General features: G+C 40.2%; 1 protein-coding gene across 1 annotated transcript in view; it reads right to left on the reverse strand.

The window, feature by feature from the left end:
* Positions 1 to 18,131, reverse strand: part of TBC1D4 (TBC1 domain family member 4) — a 121,457-nt gene that overhangs the window by 22,122 nt on the left and 81,204 nt on the right. Inside the window, exons 5-11 of the mRNA XM_054056911.1 lie at positions 15,729 to 15,861; positions 13,801 to 13,892; positions 12,898 to 13,008; positions 12,132 to 12,251; positions 8,434 to 8,508; positions 7,196 to 7,422; positions 5,195 to 5,344 (exon numbers count right to left, since the gene is read on the reverse strand). Coding sequence (XP_053912886.1) covers positions 5,195 to 5,344; positions 7,196 to 7,422; positions 8,434 to 8,508; positions 12,132 to 12,251; positions 12,898 to 13,008; positions 13,801 to 13,892; positions 15,729 to 15,861 — 908 coding nt within the window. The remainder of the gene's footprint in view (positions 1 to 5,194; positions 5,345 to 7,195; positions 7,423 to 8,433; positions 8,509 to 12,131; positions 12,252 to 12,897; positions 13,009 to 13,800; positions 13,893 to 15,728; positions 15,862 to 18,131) is intronic.

Consider the following 18,131-nt stretch of genomic DNA (forward strand, 5'->3'; position numbering starts at 1 on the left):
ACATGAGCTGGCAGTATGCACTTGCAGCCTGGAAGGCTGACTGTATCCTGGGCTGCATCAAAAGAAGCTTGGCCAGCAGGTTGTGGGAGGTGATTCTGACCCTCTATTCCTCTCTTATGAGACCCGACCTGAGTATTGTGTAAAGTTCTGCAATCTTCAACATAAGAAGGATATGGAACTGTCGGAACAGGTCCAGAGGAGGGCCACAAAGAAGATTAGAGGGATGGAGCACCTCCCATATGAGGACAAACTGAGAGAGTTGGGCTTGGTCAGCCTGGAGAAGGCTCCGAAGGGAGCGACCCTCTAATACCTGCAGGGGGCCTACAAGAAAGCTGGGGAGGGACTGTTTACAAAGGCTTGTAGTGATAGAACTAGGGGGAATGGCTATAAACTGGGGAGAGGCAGATTTAGACTAGATATAAGGAAGAATTTATTCACTATGAGAGTGGTGAGGCACTGAAACAGGTTGCCCAGGGAGGTTGTGGATGCCCCATCCCTGGAGGTGTTCAAGGTGAGATTGGATGGGGACTTGGGTGGCCTGATCCAGTGGGAGGTGTCCCTGCCCACAGAAGAGGAGTTGGAACTAGATGATCTTTAAGGTCTCTTCCAATCCAAACTATCCTATGATTCTATGATCAACAGAGGAAGGACATTTAACTTCCAGAAGTACCTGAGCCACTTCTAGGAATATTTCAGCATTTTCCATTTGTGGTAGTAAAGTAGGTGCACATATCCCGTATAGCAATGGGAACATTGATTATCTGCCACAAATCCTTCCACGCAACCTCAACAGGATGACATATAACTACAGGCTTTTTCAGAAAACAGCATCAAATGTTATTGTGCTGCTGTGTCTGCAGCTTCATCTTCACCCTGCTGTATCGACACAGCAGTAGCGGCACTCAAACCTCTATCTTGTGAGGAATTCCCACACTATAACATGTCCCTAAAAACAGTTAGATGAAAGAAAAGCTCAGCAAGTTAAATGTTCCCTGTGTTTGTAGTGGCTAAGTTAGTTGCAGATGATCGCAGTTTGCCAGCTACACTCAGTCTCTCCACTCATGTGCATCTCCCATAGGAGGACAGGCTGAGAGAGTTGGGCTTGTTCAGCCTAGGGAAAAGAGCCTTTCCGGGGAGACCTTACAGCAGCCTTCCAGTACTTAACGGGGGGCCTGACAGGAAAGCTGGGGAGGGGCTCTTTATCAGCGAGTGCAGGGACAGGACAAGGAGGAACAGTTTTAAGCTGAAAGACCGGAAATCTAGGTTAAATATTGGTAAGAATTTTTTTCCTGAGAGGGTGGTGAGGCATTGGCACAGGTAGCCCAGAGAAGTCATGGATGCCCCATCCCTGAAGGTGTTACAAGGCCACATTGGATGAGGCTTTGAGCAACCCGGTCCAGTGGACGGTGTCCCTGCCCACAGCAGGCAGGTTTGGAACTGGATGATCTTTAAGGTCCCTTCCAACCCAATGATCACAGTAGTGATCATTAGAATTAAATCCAAAAAGCTCAGTCTCCTCATAATCTTTAGAAAAAAAAAGATATGCCTTTACCCACAATGAACTTATCTGGAGAATAATTTTTCTTCTACTGGCTTTAGATATAAATCCTAGAAAGTCAACTGAGGCTTCCTTTTTAATGGAGATCAAAACACTTTTAGGGCATGGTTCACTCCTAAATGAAGACGTTTCCAGTGACAGGCACAACTGGCCGTACTAGAATTCAGGAAAGAAGGTAGATAAATAGGCAGGATCAGCTCTGTAAATTTCAGAATATTAAAGACAATCACATTAGGATGAGAGCAACTGCGCTGCAGAAACACCGACTTCTCTCCATTTATTAATTTAGATGAAGATGTCTACAATCATGTGAGAGCCACTGTAGCCTGTATGTCCAACACCATAGTATCAGGTTTTCAGTTTGTGGCCACATGTAATCTAAACATGGATCACAATCATGTTCTATAGAGCAGTCAATACTTAAAGACCCATGTATAACAAGCAGAGTTGTTTCTTAACACATAGCTCCCTTGCTTTGCACAGGCCCATTTGACTGCTACAAATCAAACATCTTTCTAAAATTAACTCCAACTGAAACTTGCTCTGCTCCTGCACATTGAAGTTCACCAAACTTCAAGAAAAGCTGCCTGTTGCATTGCATGTGATCTCAGAGCCACACTTTAGGAATGTGCAAGTAAACATGATAATTCTTAGACACAAAAATGCACTGAAGTTTTAATAAAGTTTCCTAACAGTTAAATAATAATAAATAATAGCCTTCAGACTGTAAAGCATTGCCACACTGTGCTCAATTCCAACCTAACATACACTCACATGAGAACGCTAAGAACACCTCATGTTGAGCCTATCAGAGATAGGACTGTCTTCACTATGGAAAACAGTCAAAGGAAAAAAAAACCCAATGAAACAACAAACTAACACAAGAAAAAACACACTGTAAAAGACTTGAACTTCTCATTCATAAACCTTATGACACAACACACATTTGCAACCTAAATGTGGTGAAGTTTAAATAGTTTCATCCACCATAAGTTGGGTAATATATTTTGTTCTCTGTTAGCCAGTGCAAGTGACAGGTGGATTACCTTGATCATTCCTACCACATCAGCATTATTTATTTGGCACTTCTTTCTGACTATATTTGTTGTATTCACTTCATGTACCCAACTAGATCCCAGCACTTCATCTTTGCTACTACAGTTTCCTTACCATGATAGTTTAGGATGAGTTGCTCCCAGCAAAAGAGCTTTCACACAAATTCAAGACTAAATGGTATCAGAAACCTGTATACTATGAAATCTAAGTAGAAATAGTGTGGTCTTCAGGGAATTACTCCTAATTTGAAGATCTCCCCACCTTACAGTTCAAATTCCATTATAATGAAACACAGTACCTCGACTAGCATACATTACCAAATCTAGAGAGAGTAATATCTCAGACATTTCGGCTTGGAATCAGCTGACATTAAGGTGACCATAAAGACCTATGATATGTATCTCCACAACTTTCGTTTAAAACTTCAAACACAGTCCAATCTTTTCAGTTGTAAAGGATGTTACTAAATTTCATCTGGAAATTTGACTGATGCAGACAGCACAGCCTACCTGGTTCTGTAAGCAGGCAGTTCCAGTGTTTCAGCTTTTGCACAGTAGCACTTTAACAAGAAGCAGCCACGCATAATAACAAGACTGCAAGTCCAGTTACTGCTTTTCAGAAGCCTGTACCCAGCCCTTAAGTTATCCAAAACATTCATTCCATGTTGTTGCAGTCATATGACAAAAATATTAACAGCAGGAAAGTGGAGTAGGTAAATACAATGGGGATTCAGGGAGAGAAAAGAACACTAATCAATATCTACATTCCCCAAATCCAGAAAGCCAAGTTTAATAGGATCCAGCTGCTTGTACAAACTGACCTGGGCATTGGTTCAGCTTGGGCTAAGTCTGCTAACTGAAGAGAACACAGAAACAAATTTGACTGAAACACAAAAAAAAGAGGCAGTCTGTAAGAAACAGGTTAGTTTTTTGCCATTTGCCTGCACACTCTGGTGTGCACTCACTAGTTTCTTTAATTTCAGCTGTAATACATTCACCTGCTACTTAGTCTACTGTTACTGCAGTGTAGTAGGGAATGGAAAATCTAGGCATCCAATTCACTTCTAAAGTAACTATTACCGGACACAAGTTTAGAACAGGCAATATTTAAAGCCTGTTTCTACACTGGATGAGATCTCAACCTCTCCTCTCACATTTCAAAAACATGTATCGCTTATTCTTTATTCATTTATGCCTGGGTAGAACAGTGGAGGCACCTTACAGTGACTTCCTCTTAAATGTTTCTAAGACTGGCTTTGGAAAGATTTACTAAAATTAAGTAATGATTAGTATACACTACTCTTCTACTGGAAAGTGAATCTAGACAATTTAATGTTTACTTCTTAAAAACCGGGATTTGGGGGGTGGGAGGGTAGCAGCAGTCCTGCCACTTTGTAGTCCCTTTCTTGTAAGCGTTGTTCATCTTATTCCATTTATGTAAAAGTTTATTCTGCTGGAAGGACCTAAACTGTAGAAATTTCCCATTTGGTGCTTTGTAGTTGTGGCTACATTACAGTTTTTGGCTGCATGCTGTAGACCAATTATAGATTAGAGGCCAGAAAGAGATACTTAAAATATTATTACAAATAGATATATTTGTATTAGACTTCTAACACATCCAGAATCCAGATCTTATCCACACTAGGTTTTGGTAAGAATGCAACCTACTGTTATATTTCCAGGAAGAAACAGTCACAAAAGCACCTTCTACAACTCCAGTTTTCTGTGGGGAATGATCAGGGAAGAACCACACTCAGAGATGATAAGTACTAGAAACACAAGTATAGCTCAGTGAAAAAGCACAGATTGAAGAAGGAAAAAGGAGTTGTCACTGACAGAAGAGAAAAAGAAAGGCCCACAGCTGGCAAAAAAAAGACATCATCATAAAGTTGACAATTATGGCTCCACCTTTTTCATTTCAGGCCTACTTCATAAAAATAATCCATACAGTTTCCTTGAGCACCCTCCTGAAGAAGAGCCTACTCTTACAGTAAAAACAAGTATGACTTTCATTCAGGTACTCACTCTTTCAAACTGAAGTCAGAAAGCCCTTCTCATGTGTTCAATTCTTCCCCACTCCTCTTCAATGGGAAGTTATTTTCCCAGTCTTTCTAAGCATCTCACAGCTAGTATCACCCAGCTACCCTGGTGTTTTCCCTTCCTCATGCACAAGCATCCCATGTTAGTACTGTACACTCTTCACATTGTTTTTTTTCTTTGTTTTTTTTTCTTACTTTTGCATGCCAATGATCACAGCAACACATGCTGGTTTGCATTCAGCAGAGAAAGCATTACACTGGTGACATACTCCTAAAAATCGCTGTATCTCAAGTGACAAATCAGTGCAACATCACAACAGAAGTAGGTGACAGCTACTAGATGTCAGCAGACAAGCCTCTATTTTTGACAGGCTTTTCTGGCCAAAAGCCTGTTGGCCCATTTGCATCAAGTGCTTTGTAAGTCTGTTAGAAATGCAGGAGCACAAGGCAGGGTGGGAGAGATCCCATGTGCTGCACCGCACTAGGAATCCTGTTGTTAAGGTGGTGGCACTGAAGAAGGAGGCAGCAGACAATGCTCTCACCTCTTGGAGAGGTCACTTTCTGAGTGCTGGAGCAACCTTCCTGAGCCTGGGTAAAAGCTTTTCAGGAAAGAAGGGGCAGAGACAGAGGAGGGGAGACCAGGTGACGCAGATCCACTCTCACTGAGAGCGCGCCGAACCCCAACAATAGGGCTGTGCAGGCAACAAGAGAATAGAGCAGATCGGTCAGCATGGATTCAGATACAACAACAAAACATCCACATTAGCGATAATGACCAAGTACCTCATCTAGGTTTACAGCAACTTTGTCTCCCAGAAGATTACACATACCAAGTGCACTACTGGGCAACTTCCCTGATGATATTGATTTTGCTGCTACAGCTGATTTCTTTTAAGAAGTATTGCAATGACATTGCAGAAAGAGTGGACCATCTTATTACTTTAGCCTTATTTATTCTCAAAGCAAATTCAGAAAAAGAATCTCTGAAACATTCAGAAAATATGCTTAGACACCTGCTTCAATAACATGAGCCACCTTGCTCTTTCCCTTCAGTTTTCTCTTGCTCTTGTAAACTGTATGTATTGCTGTAACACTTAGGAAGCAGAGCTTATTTAAGCCAAATATTTTCGGATAAATTTTTGTGAAGTGTTTAAATCAAGATAGTACTACTACACAGTTAAATACTACGTAACTGTGACAACTGTTGGGATAACATAAGAATTAATTCACTTTCTGTCAATAAACAATTTTTATTAGTCCTCAATAGCAAAGGACAAAAGGAAAAATCCCATCTCAGAAGCAAATTGTTACAAACTGTTTTGACTGAAAATCTGCTGATGGTGCCACTTAATCAGTGACTTCTTTAAAGTTATTACAAAGAAGTGAAGTCAGCAAGTCCCTCAGTTTGAACTGTCAGGGTTTCCTGTTTGCATACAACGTGGTCAGTGGAAAAAACATAAGCAAAGTTTATCTCCACAAAAAACGCATTATTTATCTCTTCAGAAACACAATGTAACAAAGCTATTTCAAGGCTACCCTTGAACCACCTCCATTTTTTTGAACAGAATAAACTTTTTTGCATTTCTCTATGAGCTGGTATGGTATTCGTGCTGATATTTTGATCATGACATAAAACACATGAGAAATTATTACTTCAAGCCATGTTTAGAAAGAGCCCACAAAAAGCATATTTGCAGTCAAGCACTGAAACACACCAGTAGGTTGGAGAAAGGGCTCTTAAAACAAATGAGCTCATCTGCGTGGGAATCCTGTAAGGGTTTTGGAGTTGGCACTGTCACTTACTGCAGACAGCCAGGATGGAGGCAGAGAATGAAAGTACAACCAAAGAGGCCCACGAGCTGTGGGGACCTCTTCTGACTGAATGAAGGAAGTCCTGAAGCAGTATTCCAACAGTATTCCACATGTTAATAGCAGAAGAGTGTCCAGAAAGGAAGGTGAAAGAAGTTACAGAGGAAAGCCTTGGGAAAAGGGGAACAGGTAAATGACATGCTTCACAGTCCTGTGAAGATGTTTAATCCTTAAGTCCTTTTGTGAGATTCCTCAAATCCTTTAGTGAGACTCCTCACAAGTTTAAATTCCAGACATACTCTCTGGCAACTGACACTTGAAGCTGTCAGTGGATTTTTGATCCTGGCATAAAACTGTCATGCTACTGTCTCTAAAGCAGCAAACACCTCTTCTCCAAAGATCCTGACTACTCACGCTGCCAAAAAGGCTCAGCTCCTAGGTGATAAATAAGTAAAGAAATAGATCGTCACCACCATCCAGCTCGATGACCAATTTGCTGGATTGATACTTGCCCTGAATTAGTAATTCAGAGATTAGTGAGCTACTGTAAAGCAACAAACCACTCCAAGGTGGAGGAAACAGGCTGAAAATAAATAAACAGATAAATAAATAAATAAGTAAATAAAATGCAGAACGCTACAGAAACAGCTTCCACAAGAGGAAACACGGGTAAGGGCTCATGTCTTGAAATTGCAGGAGACAGCAGGCGCGTGATGCAGCATGCCCTGACTCACCTTGTTGTCTCGACGCAGCTCTGTCGCAGCAGCGGGGATCGAACACTCTGAGACCTCCCGTTCTGGAAGGTTATCCTCCTCCTGGTGCTGGAGGGTGGGTGGCTGAAAGTATGTGCGCGTCTCCTGAACTGGGGGGAATCGGAGTCCTCCTCAGGAAAAGGTTGCCAGGCTGAGGATACGGGGGACGCTGGAGGAGTAGCTGGCGGGGAATCGCCCGGCGAAGCGTCCTGAAAGGAAGTGCCGACGGAGTGAGGCCTGCCGCTGTGCACCCTACGAGATCTTTCGCCTAACCCCACGGGTTGTGCGCTGCATCGGGGCACCAAAGCCTCTCCCCCTTCTTGGTCCTGGCCTATTGTATGCTAATTATCACCAAAACCACACATCCTTTGATAATTTACTCCAAACTAGCAGCGTCCTTCTTTAAAAAAAAAAAAAAAGAGAGAAAAAGAAAGAAGAGGAAGAAATAAATATATATGCACAATGCCTACAACACACTAATTACTCTAGGCATCCTCTCTCAAGGATCAGCATTCCAGCTACCAGACTTCTGGCCCTTTCAGGAAAACACAGGAATTGAAAAGACTAGGGAAACTGTTTTTAGCTAGTTTCCTCGACATATCATGAGCATACTTCCTGTACCGTCACAGCGATATCCTGGAAAAGAGACTGTTATTGCACAGCCAGTTTATGAGTAACCGTAGCAGGAAAACCATAACAGAATCTTCACCTCCCGGGAAAACAAGCAACCAATCCTCACGTGAGGTAAAATGTTAAAAACAGGAAATAAAAAGAAAGTGAACAGCGTTCTGCCTGCTCGCCCCACACAGCATCCCAAACAGCTGGTTTTAGGTCAAAAACTTTTACTTCCCTACAGCAACTGCTACTTACAGAAAGGATTCTTCACCTTCAGAGCACTTCCTTTTGTTGAGATATGACCTTTTTTAATTACTTCAGTGAAACAAGGCACAAGCGGACCAGAAATTCCCTGCTTTTTGTAAAAGCAAGGCACGTGTAGGAAAAAAAAGACTGAAAATCAAACAATAGATTAACGCCGAGGCTTCAAGTAAACATATATGCCACCTTTCTCAGACCCTCTGCCACCCAGTGGAAACTCTTTGAGTTTTGTAAATTTATGTGCTTTATGCTACTTCCTTCAAACTGAATGAGAGTGCCATATTTATACTTCATTGACGCCTGCGCATGAAAATGTGCCTATTTTAACTAAGTTCCTTACGTACTTTGTCAGAAGCAAGACTGTTGCAGCGCTCAAAGCTGTCCACGCTTCCCAGGCGGCCGCGCATTCTGTTGGCTCCCTGCAAGAAAAAAGCCGAGTAATTTAATCTGCTCTTTTTCCTCTTTTTCTGAAGGATCAGCAAAGTTGGTAACAGCTGTGTAGGTGAACACAGGACAGTTTAGGCACGCAAAACACATGCCATAAGGCCACAGATCATGGGGAAAGCACTGGATTTTACAAGCAGTGAGATCTTCAGCTGGCAAAACCATACCTTCTCCCTGCTTCCTCCCAGGAGTTTTAAAGCTACCACTCTGTCGTTTGAAGCAACTCAATATTTCCTGATCCATTTGAAGCAAACTGAGTTAGTTTAAACAGCTGAGGTTCAAAAAGCTCCAGACTTTGGTACTGCACATGTAGTGCAGCTAACAGATGCATGTGACATGCTACAATCTAAGAGAGTTTACTCCATATCTGGACCTTTCAGAAAAATTAAGTCCACCTGGGCAAAAGTCGTAAAAGCAATAAAACCAGTGCCAGGTTTTAGGAAAACCATTGGTAAAGCTCCTCTTGGTATGCTTGCAACTGCAGCAGAAGTTTTGTCAACATCAGCAGTATTTATTTAGCCTACTTTTTCCTGGTAAAGTTTATTTTCAAGACTTATAGTGCTCTTGAACAACATCATTCCATTTAAGCTCATTACTGATGAATACTCTGCCTGAAGCATCTATTCACTGACCCTCACAATAAAACAAGAGCAAAAGATAACTTCGAAGTTTCTCACTAGCTTTAAAAACACACACTTTAGGCACCACAAGAATGGCTTTTTTGGTTCAGAAAAAACAACAGCAGAAGATGTCAGTGCAGCAGGGGCTGAAAGAAAACTGTTCATAAGGTCAAGCAGAGGTTCTATTTATTTTTCTGAGGTACCTCATTAGGAAGCCACAGCCTGTTTTCAGTTCAAACCTGACAAAAATAAGATTAGTCCAGCAAAACAAACAAGTGAAAAAGTTACATTCCTCTGGGACTAAAGGAAGCCAGAGCACACAACCCAGTATGTTTCCCTATAGTGAGTAGTGAGCAGCTACTACTTCAAGTGGCTTAAAATGTCACTTGATGCTATTGATCGAACTAAGAAGCCATCCACTTAAAGTGTTCCTAGATATTTTGTTACTACTACTAATCTCTAATTTTGCTCAGATTGAGGCTATGTAAGTCTCTCCCCCATATATCGTGACTTTTATTTTTTACTTAAATCTTTTTATCTACAAAAATATGCTGAATGCCAATTTTTTTTTTTAACAAAACTTAATTTCTTTCCTGGTCTCTCTGTTACAAAATATACTTTAAAACAAAGGTGGTAATTAGCATCTCATTACACCAATACCACGTGATTTGCAGCTTAAGGAGACGAAAAGCCACCACACCACTAGGTATTTGGTGCCTAAACACCCTTAGTAATTAGCCACAATCCATGAGGCTAATAGCCTGATAAAGAATAAGAACTATTGAAACAGTCATTTTATAATACATATGCACAGAACACAGAGTATACACACACTGAGACACTCGTCATATATACCTGCTTTAACCAAATAAAGTGGTTGAGCTGCACTGTAAATTATTTCTCTCAGTCTAGCATTGCCAAACCTTTAAATGGATCTGCAAGGATGGACTCCTATGTATATTGTGATTCACTACAACATGCTGCTGTTCCTGGTCTCTTGCAGTTTCAAGTTAAAGATGAGACAACTTTCCTCACAACAACAAGTCTACTTCATAAAGAGCAAACTTAAAATGGCCCTAATCCAGACTGGGGTATGCACTTCTCGCACTCGGTCATGGACTGTGTAAGCCTTTGTATCATAACACGCAGCATGTCACAGTGGCCCCGGTGAGAGGAACAAACCAACAATATATACGCAAAAAACCAACAATATATATGCAATTTCCCTTCAGAGACTCTTCATTTCATCTAAATAATTCCTCCTTGACATGATCAGAGTGCTAGTGTGCCCATATAAAGTAGGGCTGCTTTACTGTGTTATTCCCAGTGACGCACGCCTGTTCCACAACCATTGCAGGGTTAGTGACCCACAGTCAGTGCTAGATCGCTTGCTTTCCAGTCACATGTCCTTTAGATGTGGAAAAGAAATTGGACTCAGCACAGGCATGACTGTAGCTGTCACCATCCAATGATACTCCAGACTGCTGAAAATATCCAGATCTTCTGATTGTCATCGACCTCTTTTGCACACTCTCTCTCTCTCTCTCTCTCCAGACCGAGTCCCTAGTGTGTAAAACTTGCTTCGCAACATAGGTCAGATTTGACCAGGAGAGTTTTAACACTAGCTTCAGTTCTAGGTCAAATTCACATCTAACCTTAAATACAAGCAATTCTAAGGATTCTCCATAGCAGATAATATTTTGTCTCTTGTATAGAGAACATCTGTGGCATCCTACTTTTACAGTTTGCTTTATGACATATGCGTATGAGCTACAGGACAACCGCAACTTAGGCTTTCTTTTAGCACAGTAATTTTAAAATTACTAGGAGAAGGAACTTAATTTCACTGCTCCAAATTCTGTTTATACCTCGCTATCCAGTATTCACGGCTTCCTCTGGAACAACACTCTGGACCTTCTTCAGTTACTCCTCTATCTGCCTCTTCTCTGCATTCAGGACTCTCTCTACTGAGCAGGGGACACTAAGCAAAACTTGCAATGCAGACTTCTTATTTGAAAATCTATTTAACATAAGAGTGTTCCAGCAATTATCTGCAACTTCACATCATACTTGGCTAGCAAGACTGAAATGAAGAACTCTTTTTTTTCTTTTTAACTCCACTGCTTTTTTTTGTCCTGCAAAATGCAAACTTTCTACAAGAATCTACAATCTAAAGATTCTAAACTTTCTACAAGAATCTACAATCTAAAGATTTGCAGTGACCACAATATGACTAATTTTATCTATGAGAGGTAAAGCATTACGTCTCAGAAGAGAAAGATTTCCAGTTTATGCATGCACATTTAGTCACACTTTGAAAAAAAGGTCTCCTTATGAGATCATGCAACTGTTCCACTTAATGTTTTTATTCTGAAACAACACATACGATAATGCTCAGCTAAGTCACTTGCAACCTACAACAATCATCGAATGGTTTGGGTTGGAAAGGGACATTAAAGATCATGCAGTTCCAAACCCCGTTGCCATGGGCAAGGACACCTTCCCCTATAACAGGTTGCTCAAAGCTTCATTCAGCCTAGCCTTGAACATCTCCAGGGATGGGGCATCCACGACATCTCTAGGCAATCTGTTTCCCTCATAGGAAAAAAATTGTTCCTAATATCTAATCTAAATCTCCTCTCTTTCAGTTTAAAACCGTTCCTCTTGTCCTATCGCTGCACTCCCTGCTAAAGAGCCCCTCCTCAGCTATGAATAATAAACATTCCATATTCAGAAAAGGCTGCCTTTTCCTCCCTCTGGGCGTGTGGCCTTACCATACCTCCCTACTACAGTTAAGTCACAATCAACCCAGCTGTAACACTCAGATTTCACCATAAGGATATCACTTCATTAAGTATTTATCAAACTGAAGCCACAAAAACGGAGGAAAAGAGAAAAAAAAAAAAAAGAAATATCTGATAGGTCTTTTCTGTCAAGGATATCTGAGAGAGCTGCTGACAATGAGTTTTTAATCTTACCCTTGAGAAGATATTTTCCAGAGAGCTAGTGAAGGATTTCTTGGCCTTGTTTTTCAGAATGTCAAGTTTAAACCTGCCACCGCTGGTGGTGTTTTCTGGAATCGCATTGTTAGAAATGGTCTGTTGAAATGAGCAAGGGCACAATTCAGCTTTGGCAATTCTTTTCACAATTGCAGACCTCCACAGACTAGAGCTGAACCAAGTTACATAATAAACAACATACCCTTGGCCTTTATTTTTTTTTAAAAACACAAACAAACAAAAAAAACCAAAACAAAAATCCCACACTCCCAATAAATCATGCCCACAAAAAACAGTTAAAGGCACATTTCATCCCTAAAGACTATCCTGTAAAAGCATAACAATTTAACAATACTGTTACTCATTTCCTTTGCTAAATAAGTTTGTAGTTTACACTGAAACCATTGCCCTTTTTACCCTTATTCTCTCTAGAAATGAGCATTTCAGAGTGGAGATTAGAGAGGCAGGAAAGGACAGAAGAGGTAATCTCACACTGCAAGGAAATCTAGACCAAAAAATAATTGGTTGTCTTTATTCTCTCCCCTCCTGCCCCCCAAATTTAAAAAATCCCAAACAAGCCACTGTAAATCAAATCAAATTACTTCTCTCTCACTGTTCTCTCTTAATTACAATACTCAGCTTTCAGCTATCCACGATGAACTCTAGCAGTGGCCCTGGTAGTATTCAAGGTTGCACTTGAACAGAGTGGGAGGAGGGAGAGGAATAATACAAAAATAATCTTTACCGACGGTGTTTCACCAATGTGAACATGTGTTTTCTGCTTAGTTTCACAGAGTTGGCGTAGATATAAGATCACAAGTTCGTTTTCTTCCTGGTCATTCTCAGGCTTCATTTTCTGTCAGTAAGAGCAAAGAAAAGAGAAAAGAAAAAAGTTCTCTTTCAAGTCACAATTTACTTATTTTTCCCTCCATACGTATGTATTCTTCGAAGTTAATACACTGGTATGCCAGATGCCAAAGCACATTAGTGTGCCAAATTGCACTGCTCTTTATGTACCTTCATACTCCTGAGCAAAATAGCCCAAAACTTTCCATACGGAGAATATTACAGGGAGAAGAGAGCCGTACCTCCACACATTTTGTTTTCTATGATTGTCTGCATTGTATAGCCTTATAAATGGAATAAGGAACCCATAAAAAACAAACAGCCACTCCATTCTTCAGGCAGCTAGAAGGAGTACAAGCCTAAATTAGCTTATATACTTCATCTACCTGAGTACACTTGCTTACACTAGAATCTTGCCTCAGAGCAAGTCAAAAAACAGAGTTTCTGAAAATGCCAGACACATTCCTGCATGTCTGACCTGTTCTCAACTCACTCCCACATCACTTTGAAGTAGGGAAGTGTGTTTATAGATGAAGAACTATGCTCAGAAAAAAAAATACTCTAGGTATGAACACACAGAGCACCTCAGCAGGCTTGGGAACCAAAACTTTTCTGATAGCAGTATATGACACATGACATTAAGTTTGCATGTTATTTCAGTAAGATGTTTGGTGGAACAATAGTAAATTCTAGATCAATTAAATAACAAAACAAACATAATCAAAAGAATAAATATCTAGTCCAATATTTATCACGGTCTTTCTCTTTCTCAAATGTGAAACAACAGCTTCTAATGCATTACCTGAACACGTTCAAAAATGTCTGCTTGCTCATTATCTGTTAGTGATGACAGATGACTCTGAATTACAAGTTTGGCTCTTGGTGGGTAGAGTCCTGAGGGAAAAAAAAAATAATAATAATATTAAAGCTTCTAGATTCTAAAATGACCTCTCAAAAACCTTTGGAAAAAATGACAGTAGAAGATATAAGCCTGCATCTGAGTTTATACAAGTTTAACTTGTGACAGTCGTATATCTGCAGTATACATGATACAAAATACTTCTGGTTTTGCTAAACCACATGGTTTCGTCTCTTTTCTTTAGCAGTAAAAATAGAACTAGCAGCAGCTAAGTGTCTGTCCCCTATATAAAAGTTTGTGCTCACTACCCCCCTGATATCCTCTGTCCTAAAGATCACCAAGATGGGAGTCTGACAACTGTATGGGATAGGAGGAAGAGAGGAACAGATCAGGGATGTAACTGGAAAGATGTACAGGACACTCAGAAGTTTTCAGATACTTTTAACTGAAAAGCTTAGATGTATTCCTACACAAGGAAAGGGTAGGGTACAGACCATACTAGAGAACTGAAGAGACTTTTAAAAGCAAGAGCACCATAAAAGCTGTAAGACTAAGGGAAAGAATTTCTGATGATGGATAAAATGCATGTGTGCTCACAGAGCTTGTTCTAGGAAACTACAAAAAAAACCATGGGGGGAAACAAACCCCTCAGATCAGATGATGATATATGTTTTTCCCATCCAAGGCAGATATCATGCATAGATAACTGCATTCAGAACAAATATTTTCCAAAGTCCTGAAGCCCTGATTTTGATAAACTTTCAGACTCTAAAGAAAGCAAGCATATAAAAAGAAAGGGACGCTACAAAAAGTGTCTCAGTCACTAAGTATATGAAACTACTATTATGGGACTCAAATTGTTACCCTAAAAGAGATTTTATTTTGATACTGGAGCTTTATCCCAGGCTTGCAAGTACCTGTATTCAAGATACCTTACACTGCCTCTATAGTCTTCCATTGACAGAAGACTTTCCTAGTTAAGCTTTATCATTTCTGAATATTTGTTGTTAAACCCAGAAAATACCAGTCATGACCTAACAGAATTTTACCCTCTAAGATTTTTTGCTTTGGTTTTCATCGTCCAGAGGGAGGTAAGTACCAACAGTGACTTTTAAGAATGGGAGAACTGGCAATTATCAGCACCATCATCACCGGACCAGATGATACGAGACTAGTGTAATATATTTGGGTTTTTTGCACACAACACTTTGCAAGGAGCCATAAGGTAGTCTCGATAAAACCAGGACCCTGCCACTAAATTTTTATTTTTTTTTTTTAAATCTATCTTTTTTAGCATGTGTTCTGGCATAATTGAGTCCCACAGAAACTACAAAGGTCTGTGTATTCATACTTGAAGCCAGGTAGTTGCTTTAACAGATATTTATCGCCTAACTTACTAATTTATTTCCCATAGTAAAACTAGGTTTTGAAGTATGTTAAGAGAATAAACACAAAGAAGAAAAAAATAATCCCACAAAGGAAAGAATGAACACATGAGAAAGCAAGACCCTTTTTGATCACAACTGCCTTTTATGACCCATTTTGAAAGCATGAATCTTTGAATAAAAGAAAGATGAACTGGTGGGTTTTAATCCTCTGCTTAGTATTTAATAGAGGTACAACAATGGAAGAGCATGTATTTATGACAGTTATACTACATTCAGCTGCAATAGCATTGCCACTACCACCTCCGCTTGATTACGGAGAGTGCAAAGCGACGGTAAGAGCTGTGTATTGTGATACTTTTCCCTCTGTTCTTACACTGTCGAAGTTGAAAGTGCATGGTTGGCATAATCATAATTAACACATACAGTAAAATTCTTCTAGAATAAATCAGATAAACACAATTAGAAAATAAACTAAGCTGCTACCTTCAATTCTTTCACAAAGTTTGTGCAATGAATGCATAGGGCAGGCCTCGCATAGCTTAATCTGTGTCTTGGCATTTTGCAGAGCTGCAGCAGTGCTAAAGGCTTGTTTCAGGGTAAGCATTACCTCATCAACCTAAAGGGGACGGAGGGAAAAGACAGTATATAAACAAAAACACAAGACACATTCATTAAATTAGATTTGTAAATCACATCACAGACAGGTGCTTTACCATCAAAAATACCCATTTGCCCTCTTTTAAAGAGATCAAGGTTGTATTTCCAGCTTTTCTGCCTTTTCAGTGGATGCTCACCAACTTCAAGTTCAGTCAGCATAGTTTTGAATATCTAACTCTACTCAGGCTTACTGAGCACGCAGCTGCTGTTTTAAGAAGTAGGAATTTTTGGCTAGAATATATGCTGGTTAAATAAAAAGCACTGATTTCTTTTTCTTTAGCTTCAAGTTGCTCCTGTGAACTTCATGTGCTTCCTCTCAATGATTTTCCTCCCATTTCTGTACTGTTTTAGAATAAATCTCCACAGACTCATGCTGCCGCCAAACAGGTACTTTTCAAGTCTTATGAGGAGCACCTGAGGGAACTATGGTTGTTTAGCCTGGAGAAAAGCAGACTTAAGTGAGACCTTACAGCTTTCTTACACCTGAAAGGAGGTGTTGGTCTCTTTGCCTAAGTGACAAGCAACAGGATGAGTGGAAATGGCCTCAATGCACCAAGGGAGTTTTAGATTGGATATTACTAAAAATTTCCTCACTTAAAGAGTGCTGCAGCACTGGAGCATGCTGCCCAGGGAAGTGGTGGAGTCTCCATCCCTGGAAGTGTTCAAAAACCAGGCAGACATGGCACTTGGGACATGTTTCAGTAGGTAGAATGATGTTGGGTTTACAGTTGGACTGGATGATCTGAAGAGGTCTTTTCCAACCTTATTGATTCTATGATTCTACAAACTTATCTTTAATTACTGCTGGACTGCCTGATCTTTCCTTTGCCACTACCACAAATATAGCAGTGCTGTACTCTCAACACACCAGCACTGAAAGAGCTCAACTTTTGTGCAACAATGGTTGGTACGACAGTGCTTCCTCACACTCATTCAAATACACTTCCAGACCTTATATACCAAGCACTTGAAGTTCTCCTGTCTGTATTTAAGGGGAATAAAACCCTTATTTAAAGCTGCTTACTTGAGCCTTTGATTTAGCACGGAAAGGAGACGAGCTTCACAACAATCTTGGGAAAGAAATCAGTATCCTACTTCAGCAGCAGGTCCTTGCTGCTTTTACCTGTTCCTTTTTTTATAAGCAGGAAGATGAAAGCTGAAATATTTGAGACCAAAATAATGCAACCTAACATCAAAAAATAGACTTTTTTGAGGGTTTACCACTTGAGGAGGAAGAGGGAGAAGAAGAGCACCTGAATGAGGAAATGTGAATTAGTTTGTGTCCTGATATGTTTAGTGGTGGCTTTGTGTGGGGTTTTTGGTTGGTTGGTTAAAAGACCACAAAAACCTGTTTTAAGCAGTGCCAGTAATTTCTCAGCGCTCTCTCCTCTTAGCAATAAAGCAGGGTATGGGATAGTGAGTATCTGCCGTGCAACAAGACTTGTTTAAAATTGGCAACAATGCATCTCAAATGGAAGATGCACAGAACAGGGCTAACCATATGGATTATGACTACACTAAAATCATGAGAACTGTAGCTACAGCCTGTCGCTTAGTTAAGAGCAAATATGTACATGCCTACCAACACAACCTGGCAGCAAAGAATCTGGAAAGCATGAAGTTTTAGAGATCCACCCTGCCAGTGCCAAACTGCCACTGGGATCAGAGTAATTGCATCTGAAAGTAGCTCAGGAATGTTCATTTCACATTGCAGTGTGGGACTATGCACAGGAATCAATACTACAATATATAAAGAGGATCAAGAGTACGTGGCTCCTTTATACACCATGTTTTAAGTCTATGAAGTATGCACCATCAGATTTATCAAAAGGTCAAATGTAATTTTTTCTGTACAAAGATAGAGCCGATTTCACAACAAGTTCCCTCTTTGATGAAAGCACAGCCTCAAGTGCTGTTGTACATTTAGGACTGTTAGCTGTTCAAAGTTTTATTGGCGTAAATCTATTCACTCTCAAGCTAGTCAATGGATTCATAAGTTACATTTTCATGTAGCTAGAAGAGTGATTTTTTAAGTTTCCTGTATGTGTTTCATGTTATTAAGCTACCTGTATCAATTAAATCACTGGCACAAGGAACTTCAGTTGATTGATACAAACTTTATCAAATGTCCAATGGACTGTTTCATAGTTACACATACTATGATTTTTCTTCTTGTCTGATCAAATGCTGCAATTTCTTCTCCTGAGGAACAAAACAGGCTACAGGGAA

Source organism: Cuculus canorus, chromosome 1, assembly GCF_017976375.1.
Source record: "Cuculus canorus isolate bCucCan1 chromosome 1, bCucCan1.pri, whole genome shotgun sequence".
Classification (NCBI taxonomy): Eukaryota; Metazoa; Chordata; class Aves; order Cuculiformes; family Cuculidae; genus Cuculus; species Cuculus canorus.